General features: G+C 34.1%; 2 protein-coding genes across 3 annotated transcripts in view; one reads left to right on the forward strand and one right to left on the reverse strand.

Annotated features, from left to right (window-relative positions):
* The first annotated feature begins 1,159 nt into the window (after positions 1-1,159).
* On the forward strand, positions 1,160-6,588 carry LOC143250431 (brevican core protein-like). 2 transcript variants are annotated; one of them, XM_076500909.1, is made up of 3 exons: positions 1,160-1,464; positions 4,101-4,239; positions 4,566-6,588. In XM_076500909.1, the coding sequence occupies exons 1-3, from the start codon at positions 1,174-1,176 to the stop codon at positions 4,919-4,921; spliced, it is 786 nt and encodes a 261-aa protein (XP_076357024.1). In that variant the 5' UTR covers positions 1,160-1,173; the 3' UTR covers positions 4,922-6,588. The 2 variants fall into 2 exon arrangements, with proteins under 2 accessions (XP_076357024.1, XP_076357025.1); XM_076500910.1 differs by having other exon boundaries at positions 4,128-4,239.
* LOC143250430 (low density lipoprotein receptor adapter protein 1-B-like) overlaps positions 5,081-17,312 on the reverse strand; it is a 35,868-nt gene continuing 23,636 nt past the window's right edge. Inside the window, exons 5-7 of the mRNA XM_076500908.1 lie at positions 13,399-13,539; positions 9,138-9,178; positions 5,081-7,005 (exon numbers count right to left, since the gene is read on the reverse strand). Coding sequence (XP_076357023.1) covers positions 6,855-7,005; positions 9,138-9,178; positions 13,399-13,539 — 333 coding nt within the window. The 3' untranslated portion in view covers positions 5,081-6,854. The remainder of the gene's footprint in view (positions 7,006-9,137; positions 9,179-13,398; positions 13,540-17,312) is intronic.

Genomic DNA, 17,312 nt, shown 5'->3' on the forward strand with positions numbered 1-17,312 from the left:
AGCCAAACTTATGAAACGCTGTAAAAATATGGTTATAAACCAAACTTATGAAAACACTGCCAAAAACATGGGTACAAGCCAAACTTATGAAACACTGTGAAAACATGGTTATAAACCAAACTTATAAAACACTGTGAAAACATGGTTATAACCAAACTTATGAAAACACTGCAAAAAACATGGGTACAAGCCAAACTTATGAAACGCTGTGAAAATATGGTTATAAACCAAACTTATGAAAACACTGTTAAAAATATGGCTATAACGAAACTTATGATAACGTGTTTATAAATTCCAAAAGTTGGGTTGTGATAGGAGCATGAAAACTTATTATTTACCTGAAAATTTCGTCAGCAAATAACAAGGAGAAATGATAGCAGGGAATGAAATGTCCAGCATGACAGCTGGTCATTGAAATGAGGTGCTCCAGACACAATGGTAAGAGAAAGACCATAACACACAGTTTTGACACTAAAGACGTAGATACGACAAAAACCAGAATGAATGATGACATTCTGTCATTTTCTTTTGTTTGTATGTTTGTCAACAAGCATAATTATAAAAATAAATATTTATTGTAATATAAACAAACTATTTTATCTGTGTTAGAGTTTTCTTCCAGATTCATAAAAAATCATTTTGTGACAGATAGAAGTGAACGCTAGAGTTCTTCAAAGATGAATTATGGAGGTGGCCTGAAATGACCAAGCGTGTTAAGGCGTGCGAGTCGTAATCTGAGGTTTGCATCCCCGTCGTGTCAAACATGCTCGCCCCTTTCAGCCGTGGGGGCGTTATAATGTGACGGTCAATCCCACTATTTGTTGGTAAAAGAGTAGTCCAAGAGTTGGCGGTGGGTGTGATGACTAGCTGCCTTCCCTCTAGTCTTACACTGCTAAATTACGGACGGCTAGCAAAGATAGCCCTCGAGTAGCTTTGAGTGAAATTCAAAAGAAACAAAACAAACCGTTATTATTTGATGAAGAATAAATTCGCAGGCCGAGGTAATTAATCACATCTTGCTCATTTACTAATAATTAATGTGATATCTTGGTATCGGTAACTGGCTTATTCATTATTAATGAGTGACTCCACATCTGGATGTTTTCACTTGCAGTTTCAGGCACGTTTTCTGATACTGAGACCTATGCTTGTCATTCAAACACACAAGAAACAATGTTCTTCCGCAGTACTGTTTGTCTTTTGTTACTGCATCTAACTTTCAGTTCACAGAGCTTACATGTCCGACACTTCGTAAAATTTGGTCATTCAAAAAAAGCTACAAGTGGTCATCTTGAAGGACAATATAAAGTGTCCAGTCTTTCTCAGTGTAGTGGTCTTTGCTTGAACAATGACCAGTGCCAAGGGCTAACCTATAGCAAAACGTATGACAGCTGTCAGCTTCTACAAATCATATCAGAAGACCTTCTTGTGACGAATGCAGAATACAGTGTGTGGGCGAAGAAGGTAAATATCAACTGTGGCACAAGCCTCTTTACAACTGTAGCTCTTGAATCTTTACATCTGTAATTCTAGTATCTTTACTAATTTAGCATTAGTCTCTATACAACTCTAGCTCTAGTCTCTACAACTCAAGCTGAAGTTTCTTTACAACTCCAGCTCAAGTTTCTTTACAACTCCAGCTCTAGTTTATCTACAACTCCAGCTCAAGTTTCTTTACAACTCCAGCTCTAGTCTATTTACAACTCAAGCTCAAGTTTCTTTACAACTCCAGCTCAAGTTTCTTTACAACTCCAGCTCTAGCCTCTTTACAACTCCAGCTCTATTTTCTTTACAACTGAAATTCTATTATCTTTACAACTCTTCCTCTAGCATCTTTACAACTGTAATTCTATTATCTTTACAACTCTTCCTCTAGCATCTTTACAACCGTTGCTCTAACATCGTAACAACTGTAATTCTATTATCTTTACAACCGTTGCTCTAACATCGTAACAACTGTAATTCTATTATCTTTACAACTCTTCCTCTAGTCTCTTTACAACCGTTGCTCTAACATCGTAACAACTGTAATTCTATTATCTTTACAACTCTTCCTCTAGTCTCTTTACAACTAAAGCACTACCAGCTTTAGAACTGTTGCTCTAGACTTTAAACTACTATAGCTCTAGTCACTTTACTACTGTAGCTCTAGCATCTTTACAACTATAATTCTAGTTTCTTTACAACTCTAGCCCTAGTCTCTTTAAAACTGAAGCTCTAATATCTTTACCACTGTAATTCTATTACCTTTACAACGATTGTTCTAGTCTCTTTACAACTGAAACTATTGCATCTTTAGAACTGTAGCTCTATAATCTTTACTACTGAAGCTGGAGTATCTTTACTATTGTAGCTCTTTTATCTTTACAACTGTACTTCTAGTATCTTTAAAACTCTAGTTCAAGTCTCTTTAAAACTCAAGCACAAGTTTCATTACACCAGCTCTTGTTTCTTTACTACTGTAGCTCTAGTTTCTTTACAACTCTAGCCCTTGTCTGTTTACAACTGTAGCTCTAGTATCTTTACAATTGTGTTTTTAGTATCTTTACAACTCTACCTGAAATTTCTTTAAAATTCTAGCTGTGGTCTGTTTACAACTGTATCTCTATTATCTATACATATCTAATTCTAGTAACTTTACAACTGTAGCTCTAGTCTCTTTAAAATTGTAGATCTCGTCTCTTCACAACTGAAGCTCTAGTATTTTTACAACTGTTGCTATAGTACCTGTACAACTGAAGCTCTTGTATTTTTACAACTTTAGTTCTACTCTAATTATTAGTTGTTCGTACAGGAAAATAGAAATCCCATCGTTATCGACTAGTGATGTGTAACGAGTTCTGGTAGTTAAACGTTTGTACAGAAGTAAAGCAACATGAATTTTTTCATTGTCGATAAATAATGAAGAATGTTTACTTAAAGCTAAAGTTTACACTTACACACTAAACTGTGTTTATTTATAGCTAGTGTTTAAACTTCCACATGGAACAGTGTTTATTTATAACTAGTTTTTATACTTACACACTGAATTGTGTATATTTATAGCTAGTGTTTCTATTTATACACTGAAATGTGTTTATTTATAGCTAGACTTTCTACTTACATACTGAACTGTGTTTATTTATAGCTAGTGTTTTTACCTACACACGGATCTGTAATTATTTATAGTACTAATAAACATTCAATTGTTGACTGTTCTTGTTTTGTTAAAGTTTGGTGAATGTAACAATATTAGTAACACTCAATTGTTGTTGGTTATTGTTTCGTTAAAGTTTGTTTAATGTAACACAGTACTAGTAAACACTTAATTGTTTACGATTCTTGTTTTGTTGAATGCAACACATTACTAGTAAACACTCAATTGTTGATTGTTCTTTTGTTAGTTTGTTGAATGTAACAGGATACTAGTAAACTCTTCATTGTTGACGGTTTCTGTTTTGTTAAATGTGACACAGTACTAGTAAACACCGAATTGTTGACGATTCTAGTTTTATTAAAGTTTAGTGAATGTAATACAGCACCAGTAAACACTCAAAGGTTGACGGTTCTTGTTTTGTAAAGTTTGTTTAATGTAACACAATACTAATAAACACTTAACTGTTGACTGTTCTTGTTTTGTTAAAGTTTGTGTAATGTAACACAGTACTAGTAAATATTCAACTGTCGACTGTTCTTGTTTTGTTAAAGTTTGTTTAATGTAATACAGTACTAGTAAACATTCAACTGTCGACTGTTCTTGTTTTGTTAAAGTTTGGTGGATGTGACACAGTACTAGTAAACATTCAGTTGTTGACAGTTCTTATTTCTTTAAGTTTGATAAAAGTAACACAGTACTAGTAAACATTAGTGTTGATGGTTCTTATTTTTGTAATGTTTGGTGAATGTAATACAGTACTAGTAAACACTAAATGGTTGATGGTTGTAATTTTGTTAACGTTTTGGTGAATGTAACACAGTACTAGGAAACACTCTAGTGTTGACTATTCTTGTTTTGTTAAAGTTTGGTGGATGTGACACAGTACTTGCAAACACTCAACGGTTCTTGTTTTGTTAAAGTTTGGTGAATATAACAGTATTAGTAAACACTCAGTTGTTGACAGTTCTTGAGGATTCTTATTATGTTGAAGTTTGGCTGTGAAGAGGATTTATGTACTAATGGAGGTACCTGCCAGAACAACTCTGCGGGTTTGAACAGCTGCAATTGTCTGGTTGGGTTCACAGGAAGGAGATGTGAGACACGTAAGTGAAACTTAAATACGGTTTCTCTTTTTGTATTTCAAACTTATGTATGACTGAATCTGCAGGATACACGTAAGAGAAACACCTATTTAAATCAGTCAGTAATGGATACTTTATTGTTTTGATATGTATTTATTTATCAACTGTTAACATAGTTCCCAGTTAATCATTAATTTTAAATTAATATTCACCTTCTCCTGATGTTAATTATTTGATTTATACTGGTCTTGTAAAGGTGTTTAATACAGTCCATATTATGATACATTTACCTGATGACACACAAAGTGTTGTGTAAATAGACCAAAAGTTCTTTTGTGTTTCCATAGCTCCAGCAGGATATTCGTTTTATGGTGGTTCCTTCTTCAAGCACTATCGAGTCAGTAAAACTGAGTCACAGGCCGTTTCTGCCTGTGCTCTAGATGGCGCCCGTTTAGCTCGAGTTCCAGATTTTGCTACCCACAACTTTCTTAAGACTTTGATTTCGCCTGCTTCCAACACGTGGGTTGATGTCCATAAAGTAAATGGTGTATGGCAGTATGAAAATGGATTTACTTCCTGGCACACAGGGGAGCCGAGAACTGATGGAGACTGTGCCCATATGTGGGTAAATTACAACATGAACTGGAATGACATCTGGTGTTCAGAAAATCTTCATTACATATGTGAAATTGTTATTTATTAATACACCTTACTAAATGAGATATCCACGAACATTACGTTTCTGATATTAAAATTAATAATTTCCTCTTTATCATCACAGTTCAGTAAATATTCACCATGGATAAAATGTCGACATGTGATCAAATTATTTATATTTGCCAACAAGATTGATACACAGAAGTTTCTTTGTAACACAAGTAAATTTAATATAAAAATAATAATACAATTAATAATAGTTATTACAAATAATGATTTACTTACAAATGTTTTAGAAACCTACAAACAATATTGAGGCTTCTATCTGATCCGGGAACGTACTTGATATCCTATTGAGGTTTCACAAATTAATTTTTAGATGAAATAGGTACAATTCACTTAATGGGGAGCTAGCTAGTTCTTCGCTGATCACATGCGAGTTTTTTACAATTTAAGGTATATAACATCTTCGTGTCCAGTGTTAATGCACTGAAGTTAAGCGACTTCAAATTATCAAAATTTATAAACGTTCCTGATCAAATATCTGAAGTTTTATATTAATAAGCATCAATTGCAGTTACAAGTTTTGATATTTACAGCATACCAACTATAACAAACCAATAATATATGCTGTCTCTTAACGTATGGCGTTGGTTACGTTTATAAACGTGAAGAAAGTTTCTAGACATTTGAGCTTGTGCAATACAGACCATACACTTGAGAATTTTCTATAACTTTAGTGAATAATACAGATTGACCATTGTTTTAATTTGTGAAAATAAAGATGTTCACAGTGTAAAGAGTTTTTTCTCTTAAGGACAATTATTTTACTTCGCAGAAAAATTAAATGTTGTGATACCTCATCAGGCCCTTCTTGTTTCAGTACAGGCCACAAATGACACTGATTGTTTAAATCATGTTCTAGATGATCCAGTTACAATAACACAGATGAAACAGTTGCTGAACAAAATACAAATATTGTTATATCAAACTAGATTATCCAGTTACAGTAACACAGATGATATAGTTGTTAAAGAATACAGCAATACTGTAATTGGATTGAAGATGTTAAACAAAAATATCTTTAAAGGAACTGGACTGATGTAGTTGTTGAACAGAGAAATACTGTTAAACAGATCTAGAAAATTTCAATATACTTGTACAACATAGATAAACAGAATTTAAAACTGTTGTTAAACTGAGGTACAGTTTTGATATAAAATCCCAAGTCTGGTTCTCGTATCTAATTATTCTATAAAATGTACATGGAAAGAGTGAGGTGACCTTACAGTATGTTTTTATAAAGGTAAGTGAACTGTATCATTAATACTAACCTCTCACAATGAGAAACTTGATACTGTAAGGAACTGAAAACTTTAGAAATTACTGATGGACAACTTTATGCAGACATTTGTGTGTTAAAGGTGACAGAGTTGTACATGAGTACAAACCAAACGTAAGCCTATTTTTAACGGTCTATACTGGTGTGTGGAATGGTGAACACAGTAAGCCTTATTTACACAATATTGCACATTTATTAACAACTCAGGAAAGACAATGTACATGAGCACCAGGGTAAGTACATTTACTGTCTATATTACTTCTTTGAATAAATCCAACTTTCATGAAGGCCACGTGATTAAAACCATTCCATGGAAACAGACCAGAGGTGCAACAACAGAAACAATGTAAAAAAAACTAAAAAAAAAACTAGTGTAGTTAACAGTGATAAGTCTGTGAAAATGGAAAACCTGGTTAGTTCATCTAATATATATAAATAAGTCTTTCTAGGCAGAAAAATATATAGTAACAACTTCTTAACAGGTTGAGTATGAAAACATTCTGGTGGTAACTGTTGTAGGATACAGTTTAATCCTTGTGGTTCAACTGTAGTTTTTACAGCGATTTTAGACCACCTAGTGGATGAGATCACCCCTGGCTTACATTACCGTGTCAAGCACACGATTCAACAACAGGTATTACAGACTGAGGAGTTCATCACTATGATCATTCAGAAAACATTCTTTCTCTGAAGACTTTTCTGCATTCTGTACAAAATTAGTAAGTTTGATAATTTCTTCAGGTTTAAAGTTTGTTGAAAACATTGGATGTGTGCGTGATTCTGCCAATCTAGAGAAAATACATAAATTAATTTTAAAAAATTTAAGACAGAGAAAACATGTTGAGACATGTAGTAATGTTAAAAACTATTTACAGAAAACTTGTACATGCCACTGACTTTAAGAACTAACAGCTGTATTTTTAAAACAATTTTTAAAAATACTTTACTAGTTTATTTAAATCTTATGATATAATTAACTTTATTACACTTTCTGATTATTACTATTTCAATTATTCCAACTATAGAAGTAATAACAATTATTTTTGCTATTATATTTGTTTAAAAACTACTTGTCGGCTGTGTACAGTTTGATATTTATAATGTTCTGGGACCCATGCTTCCCTAAGAGCTATTTAATATACTGTTGGCTAATCAAAAACACGTGTGGCCAAAAACGTAAAGTGTGAACTTTAAAAGGAATAAACTCAACATTGGTGGCCAAACTGGTAGCTACACTTATAACACAGATAATGAGTTTCCAATAAATGTTTATTCATGAGTTAGCCAGGCTGAGGATTTTGTTTAACATACAGTACGACGGTGAGTAAAACTAAATATCCAACCTAGCTAAGTGATGTAAGATTGTTATCACTGATACAAGTGTAGCTCCCATTCTGATTTCATTACTTTAAATCAGCTGCATCATTCATTGACACCCAAGGTGTTTTGGATTAGACACTGGGACTCTTTGTCAATACATACTAACAACTCACAGTGAGCAAGACAGTAACTTTCAACAGTAGCAGGATCACAACCCTCTTATTCAAAATAAAACTTTACCTTACAGAACCAATCAGGTTCTTTAAATATATGGTAGCAGTTTTTCCTCACTAAAACAGTGTCAATAACCTCATAATAATAGAATCTAGATTAATGGTTTCTTATCTTCACCCTCACACACTTGGTTACAGCTGTTACAACATTATTATGTTTCCTAATTGGTTAAGTCAATATCATACGATGTTGAACTCTCTGTAACCAGAATAATTTCATGAAATTTAGCAAATCTGGCAATGAATAAGGAGTAATAACATCTACCTGAGTGATTCTTTGAAAACTTGAGCTAGAAACTGATAACGTAGTTTGCTTGGCCTAACTGATACTCGTATATCTCTACACGTCCTTTCACCTTAATTCCAAGAAACTGATAACCTAGTTTGCTTGGCCTAACCGATACTCGTGTATCTCTACACGTCCTTTCACCTTAATTCCTAGAAACTGATAACCCAGTTTGCTTGGCCTAACCAATACTCGTGTATCTCTACACGTCCTTTCACCTTAATTCCAAGAAACTGATAACCTAGTTTGCTTGGCCTAACCGATACTCTTATATCTCTACACGTCCTTTCACCTTAATTCCAAGAAACTGATAACCTAGTTTGCTTGGCCTAACCGATACTCGTGTATCTCTACACGTCCTTTCACCTTAATTCCAAGAAACTGATAACCTAGTTTGCTTGGCCTAACCGATACTCGTATATCTCTACACGTCCTTTCACCTTAATTCCAAGAAACTGATAACCTAGTTTGCTTGGCCTAACCGATACTTGCGTATCTCTACACGTCCTTTCACCTTACTCTTCTGCTGGTCTAAATCAGTTGTCTTTAATCTGAATGACAAAACTGGTCCACTTTTACCCTTGGGTGTAACTGTAATAAAAACACTTGACTGATAGAACATGTGATAATTGTATGTAGAAGTGAACAAAATTTTTTATAAAATGTGAGGTTTGAATAACTTGCTCATATTAACATGAAATGAGACCCTAGTTGTAGGTTGAAAATATCTGCCAGTGTACCCAGTTTGGGAAAAAAAAGTTAAATATGGTTTTCTCTCATATGGTTTCTATACTTCTGGTTGAAGAGAAAATGGAAAGTTAATGAGAATTGGAAGTGTTATATTTTATATATTTCTTCAAGAATTACCCTGAAATTTGGTAAGTGAAGTCCACTTGGTCACACTCACTGAGAAATTGTGATGGTTTGGATTATTACAGTCCAAGCAACAGAAGGTGGGAAAACTGTCAGTCCTGTTCATAACGCAATGTGTTTAGCATGTTGTTCACAGAAGTCACTGTTTTTATTAACATTTGAAACAATTGATGAATTTGTCCAAAATTGATTCAAAAACTACACTTACCTTGAGAAACTGTCATCCAGGTCAACATCTCCATCAAATCCCTAAAATACATTTTGATAAAAAAAATATCAAACAAACTTCATGGTTTTAGCTTTTTAAATGTTTACAGCTGTTTCAAATTACCCGACTCATAGGATTAATACAAATACATTCACTGTAGTCACCCTTAACTAATATTTATGGATTTTATTAAAAACAACCATCTTAACTCTTTCACTGGGTAATTAGTCTTCAAGCTGTTTCTTGAAAGGTGAATATTATCCACCAAAAATAAAAACACGGATATGACCCTTTTACTATTTTAATGTTGAAAGAAACTGTTTTCTATATCTCATGATAATATTCTTCAAAAACTATACTGGATAGTGAAAAATAATGGATTTAAACAAACAATTGAGAAAAGTTAGAGAAAGTAATGTCCAGTAAATGGCATAAACAAAGGTAAACCTAGGACATCAAGAGGTCAAAATCATTAGAAAATATGTTAATTAGATAACAGGATATAAAGAAACTGTTTTCATACAGAATCTACACATGTTCCTACAAAGCAGTTTTTTTAATGAGGTGCCTAAATATTCACAACACAGAAGACATGTGACAGTACACATGCAAATTTTGTGATTGTTTCAAGCAAAGGGGGATATTACCCCATGCTGCAGTAGTGGCAGACGTTTTTGGTAACTGTGGTAAACTCCAACTTGGACATGCAGTGTGTATAAAATGTTTACTTAGATATAACCAAACTATGCAGTAAAATGGTTCAAAAAGATGCCAGCTTTAAATAAAAATGAGTTTATTTGATCTTATACAAGTAAGATAAAATATTCCAAATTATTAAGTTGTGTAAGATATCACTGTTTTATATTATCAATAAGGCTAATATAGAACTAATGTCACAACATATTCCTGAAAGTGTTGTATGGATATTTCTATTTTATCAGAACAGTAAAACAGTGTAAAAAGAACAATTTTACAATATGATGCATAACCCATAATAATACATTAAACCACTTGAATATAACCTTTTGAATAATAAAGTAATACACTGGCAACACCAACTATGGATGACGAGCATAAACAGAGTAATCAACTGCATAACACACAGGCAACACCAACTATGGACGACGAGTATAAACAGAGTAATCAACTGCATAACACACAGGTAACACCAACTATGGACGACGAGCATAAACAGAGTAATCAACTGCATAACACACAGGTAACACCAACTATGGACGACGAGTATAAACAGAGTAATCAACTGCATAACACACAGGTAACACCAACTATGGACGACGAGTATAAACAGAGTAATCAACTGCATAACACATTGGCAACACCAACTATGGACGACAGTATAAACAGAGTAATCAACTGCATAACACACAGGTAACACCAACTATGGACGACGAGCATAAACAGAGTAATCAACTGCATAACACACAGGTAACACCAACTATGGACGACGAGTATAAACAGAGTAATCAACTGCATAACACATTGGCAACACCAACTATGGACGACGAGTATAAACAGAGTAATCAACTGCATAACACACAGGTAACACCAACTATGGACGACGAGCATAAACAGAGTAATCAACTGCATAACACATTGGCAACACCAACTATGGACGACGAGTATAAACAGAGTAATCAACTGCATAACACACAGGTAACACCAACTATGGACGACGAGTATAAACAGAGTAATCAACTGCATAACACATTGGCAACACCAACTATGGATGACGAGCATAAACAGAGTAATCAACTGCATAACACACAGGTAACACCAACTATGGACGACGAGTATAAACAGAGTAATCAACTGCATAACACACAGGTAACAACAACTATGGACGACGAGCATAAACAGAGTAATCAACTGCATAACACACTGGCAACACCAACTATGGACGACGAGCATAAACAGAGTAATCAACTGCATAACACATTGGCAACACCAACTATGGACGACGAGTATAAACAGAGTAATCAACTGCATAACACATGGGTAACACCAACTATGGACGACGAGCATAAACAGAGTAATCAACTGCATAACACATTGGCAACACCAACTATGGATGATGAGCATCAACAAAGAAATCAACTGCATAACACACAGGTAACACCAACTATGGACGACGAGCATAAACAGAGTAATCAACTGCATAACACATTGGCAACACCAACTATGGCGACGAACATAAACAGAGTAATCAACTGCATAACACATGGGCAACACCAACTATGGACGACGAGCATCAACAAAGAAATCAACTGCATAACACACAGGTAACACCAACTATGGACGACAAGCATAAACAGAGTAATCAACTGCATAACACAGGTAACACCAACTATGGACGACGAGCATAAACATAGTAATCAACTGCATAACACATTGGCAACACCAACTATGGCGACGAACATAAACAGAGTAATCAACTGCATAACACATTGGCAACACCAACTATGGACGACGAGTATAAACAGAGTAATCAACTGCATAACACACAGGTAACACCAACTATTGACGACGAGCATAAACAGAGTAATCAACTGCATAACACGTTGGCAACACCAACTATGGATGACGAGCATAAACAGAGTAATCAACTGCATAACACACAGGTAACACCAACTATGGACGACGAGTATAAACAGAGTAATTAACTGCATAACACACAGGTAACACCAACTATGGATGACGAGCATAAACAGAGTAATCAACTGCATAACACACAGGTAACACCAACTATGGACGACGAGTATAAACAGAGTAATCAACTGCATAACACATTGGCAACACCAACTATGGACGACGAGTATAAACAGAGTAATCAACTGCATAACACACAGGTAACACCAACTATGGACGACGAGCATAAACAGAGTAATCAACTGCATAACACACAGGTAACACCAACTATGGACGACGAGTATAAACAGAGTAATCAACTGCATAACACATTGGCAACACCAACTATGGACGACGAGTATAAACAGAGTAATCAACTGCATAACACACAGGTAACACCAACTATGGACGACGAGCATAAACAGAGTAATCAACTGCATAACACATTGGCAACACCAACTATGGACGACGAGTATAAACAGAGTAATCAACTGCATAACACACAGGTAACACCAACTATGGACGACAAGTATAAACAGAGTAATCAACTGCATAACACATTGGCAACACCAACTATGGATGACGAGCATAAACAGAGTAATCAACTGCATAACACACAGGTAACACCAACTATGGACGACAGTATAAACACAGTAATCAACTGCATAACACACAGGTAACAACAACTATGGACGACGTGAGCATAAACAGAGTAATCAACTGCATAACACACTGGCAACACCAACTATGGACGACGAGCATAAACAGAGTAATCAACTGCATAACACATTGGCAACACCAACTATGGACGACGAGTATAAACAGAGTAATCAACTGCATAACACATGGGTAACACCAACTATGGACGACGAGCATAAACAGAGTAATCAACTGCATAACACATTGGCAACACCAACTATGGATGATGAGCATCAACAAAGAAATCAACTGCATAACACACAGGTAACACCAACTATGGACGACAAGCATAAACAGAGTAATCAACTGCATAACACAGGTAACACCAACTATGGACGACGAGCATAAACAGAGTAATCAACTGCATAACACATTGGCAACACCAACTATGGCGACGAACATAAACAGAGTAATCAACTGCATAACACATTGGCAACACCAACTATGGCGACGAACATAAACAGAGTAATCAACTGCATAACACACAGGTAACACCAACTATGGCGACGAGCTTAAACAGAGTAATCAACTGCATAACACACTGGCAACATCAACTATAGATGACAAGTATGAACACAGTAATTAACTGTATAACACACTGGTAACACCAACTATGAATGACAAGTATGAACACAGTAATTAACTGCATAACACATGGGTAACATCAACTATAGATGACAAGTATGAACACGGTAATTAACTGTATAACACACTGGTAACACCAACTATGAATGAAAAGTATGAACACAGTAATAAACTGTATAATATAATGGTGAGTGTACCAACAATAGTTTATTGTGAAAAATAGCAAAATTGACCATTTTATGAGACATCTGGAAAGTGAAGACACAAACGTTAATTGCTATGTACAGTGAGTTGGTACACAACATATAGATGTGGCATGTTAAGGACCTACCAATTTTCTAACAGTTGTGGAAGCAGATTCCTCTGTAGTAAAATCAATGAGAGTCGTGTGGTTTTCTAATTCAGAGGAGGAATTACTTTTATATCCTGAAGTGAAGTCTTCAGATTTGGAATCGCTGCTACTGATGTGCTCCTGCCAACAGAAGAGACAACATTACCATACATCAAAGATATCATACATTATTCTATTTTCTTTGAAATGTTTCAGTCAGAAATAGAATTTTAACAAGAATGAGTAAAATAAGATATACAATTTTATTAAAATTATGTATAACAATTTCATGGTACTTACAATAACAAGATACTTTATAAACCAATAATAATGACAGAAGTTAATAATTCATGATAACAACAGATGTTCACTCTTTCCATAGTGATCAAAAGCCATTTTGTTGCACTTGTATTTAAGACATTATTGAACTAATGTCAGTAAGTTTGGAATCAAATTGTAGACTATAATTCAAACATTAATATTATACATTAATTAATTTCTTAATTCTAAAAGTAAATATTAAACTAACACACCTAAATACAGATTTCAGTTGTCATGTGGGATGCTGAATATAGCACTGGTTAAAATGAGATATTTGTAATGCCAAAGTATAAAACTTTGACAAAGTATAAAATTGAAACATCAGTTTTACATGCTTAAATATGGAAACATGAGTGTAAGATGTCTCATCATTGTAACTTCTTCAGTGTTAGCCAGGCATGGCTGAAAGGTTAATGTAATAAATGTATAATGTTATAATTTGTAGTCATTAAAAAAACATCATAATTTATTCTTCATATTTTATAGTGGTTACAAGATCAGTCAAATCTACTAGATACATACAGAGATTCTAACTCAATATCTGGAAGTTATAAAGATGTCATGTGAACTTTGAAAACTTTCTTATGCATAAAAGTATTTGGAATCCTAAAATAAAAATTTCTCTGTATGTTGAACCATCAACATTCTGAAAGAAATAAATTTTATGAGCAAGTCTTGAATTTAAAAACCTTAACACTTAAAAAACCTGACATTTTGTGTATGAAAACCTTGTAATGTTTACCAATAATCTACAAAATTTGTAAATATATGCACACAAAAACCATAGTGTATTACTATAATGAATACATTTGTGGTTACAAGCAGACTGAATTTTACTCAACTCAATGAAAAGGGTTAATAACATAGTTAAATATGTTTTGGGACAATACAGAATATACTGGTCCATCTCAGCTGTTTCATCCTATAAGCTAAATTAATGCTATCAATAAATAAACAACAACAACTCTTAGAGCCAGCCATTATTATTTATATACTTATTTAGCTCTCTCTAATTTACTGCTTCCATAACAGCTGAGGGCAACTTTTTCCAAAAGCTAACCACCATGTTAGTAAAATAAAACTGTTTTAAGTGAAGATGACTCCTGTCAAAATCTACATTTATTTACATTAGTCCTAACTGTCCTCACTGTTTACTAGGAAAATGGACGATGCATCAACACCACTACTTCTATTTACAATCTTAAACACTTCAGTCAGAGAAACAATTTGAGATTCCAGCCTCTCCTCACATGACAATCCATCCATCCCAGACAACACTCTTGTAAGCCTTCCATGAACACTTTCTAACAATTCCATGTCTTTCTTAAGGTAACATGCCCAAGACTGAACATAATACTCCAAATGTTGCCTAACCAGTGACCTATGTGATGAAAATACACCCTTTTCAGACCCGTATCCAATATATCTGTAGATACAACCTAAATCACGACCACTAGCAACAGTCCACTGCGTGGATGGCTTAGAGACTGATTAACCATTACACCAAGGTCCCTTTCTTTCATAACACTGTTAAGATTATTCCAATACAAATTATGACAACCCATATGCATCTTCTTACACTTACTACATTTACTGAGTTTGGCAAATAAATGAATTAATGATTTTTGAGAATCAGCAGTATCCTCTTCACAGCCAGCAGCACCCAAAACCATCTGTAAATTTATTGACCATTTCTTCATCTGTGTCATTGATGCAAATAAAACCCTTATGACTGAGCCCTGAAGTAGCCCACTTGTAGCATTAACCCAGTTTGACTGAACTCCCTTTGTAACAACCCTCTACTTTCTTACATCTAGCCATTCTTTTATACAATTTAATAACTCAGTTTCCTTTCAAAACTTTTGTACATACATTCAGAAAATCCAGATACACAAAATCTATACCTTTATCCTTGTCTAGATAAACAGGAACCATTACAAAGAATGTCAAAAGATTTGCAAGGTAAGACTTTCTTTGCTCTTAATGAAACCATGCTGACTATCCAATAGAGGTTAATAAGATACTTTATAGTATTTAATAATAACCTAAAGTAACCAATAAGATATACTGTGGAAAAGCATAATTACATTATATAAAAGAATCATTATACTGTAGAAAATTATGATTACATTGTAAACAAGTAGTTTCTTTGTAGAATCTAAATAAGCACACATTTTTTAGAAAAGTGATTCTTACATTCAACATGAACAAGGCTATTGTTTCATTATAAATCCATACAATGTCATTGGATAGATAAGAAAAGTTTCACTTTGAGAAAGAACAGTTTCATTTCAAAAGTATCTTATTCTACATAAGAAATTTTTGTTAGAAAAATAATACATTTTAAACATGTTTTGTAGGTTTGGCAGAATATCCAAATACTTGAAGATCTGTTTTTACACAATTTATAAATATGATATTACTGTAATTGTATTTTTTAGTTGGATAAATGTTCTTTAACTGTTACATTTATCTCAAAACTAATTTTTAACTTTTGTGCTACTTTTTTAAAGATTTTTACATAGCTATAATTTTATTCTTTGAATGACTTATTTAATTTTTCCAAAGTGAAAATTTCCTTACATTGAAATTATGTTTGTAATTCGTACTTACCTTTCACAAATGCTTCTCCTGTTCAGTACTGACCTCTATATACACACGTTTTTGGTTCACCAGTAGCTTTGAAACTCCCACCTACGTAACATTTGTTTCTACTGTAAGCAAGTAAGCATAGTACGACACTTTCCTGATACGTGTTATTTCCACTATATTATTCAGCTAAACCTTCATTTCAAGATTAGGCATCTCAAGTGGGGATGAAGTGAATGTAAGTATCCACACTGAAAAATATTAACTTCTGATGTAAATAGTTAGAATACTACATTGAAGAGATGAGTGCAAGTTTTATTCTTTAGAAGGTATCTAAATACCGTCCGCTGAGTACGACTAATGATGAGAGAAGATCACATGACTAAGAAAGTATCTAAAGACCGTCACTTGAGTACAACTAATGTTAAGAGAAGATCACATGACTAAGAAAGTATCTAAATACCGTACGCTGAGTATGACTAATGTTGAGAGAAGATCACATGACTAAGAAAGTATCTAAAGACCGTCACTTGAGTACGACTAATGTTGAGAGAAGATCACACGACTAAGAAAGTATCTAAAGACCGTCCGCTGAGTACGAAAAGTGCTGAGAGAAGATCACACGACTAAGAAAGTATCTAAAGACCATCTGCTGAGTACAATCAGTGTTGATAGAAGATCATGCCACTTCTGTATTAGGTATTGTCTTAGCCCAGTGAGTTAAAACATGTTACAGAACTGGGTGGAAACAGGTTGGAACACATCCAGTACAGTTAACATTCAGGTGATGGTATGATGAAAGGTTCCAAACCAAATAATGTATTGGGGCAAAAGGTACATAGGATATAGAATTAGAAACTGACATAGGAAACAGTAACGAGATCCCTAGCAAGGTTTCACTGATTGTACCTTATCCGTTGAAGGGTGTGAATGTAACTACACCTTAAGGGTATACAAGCTCACATCTCCAAAAGTTAAGGAATTTAACTTGCAGTTCGAACGGT

This window comes from Tachypleus tridentatus, chromosome 5, assembly GCF_004210375.1.
Source record: "Tachypleus tridentatus isolate NWPU-2018 chromosome 5, ASM421037v1, whole genome shotgun sequence".
NCBI classification, from domain to species: domain Eukaryota; kingdom Metazoa; phylum Arthropoda; class Merostomata; order Xiphosura; family Limulidae; genus Tachypleus; species Tachypleus tridentatus.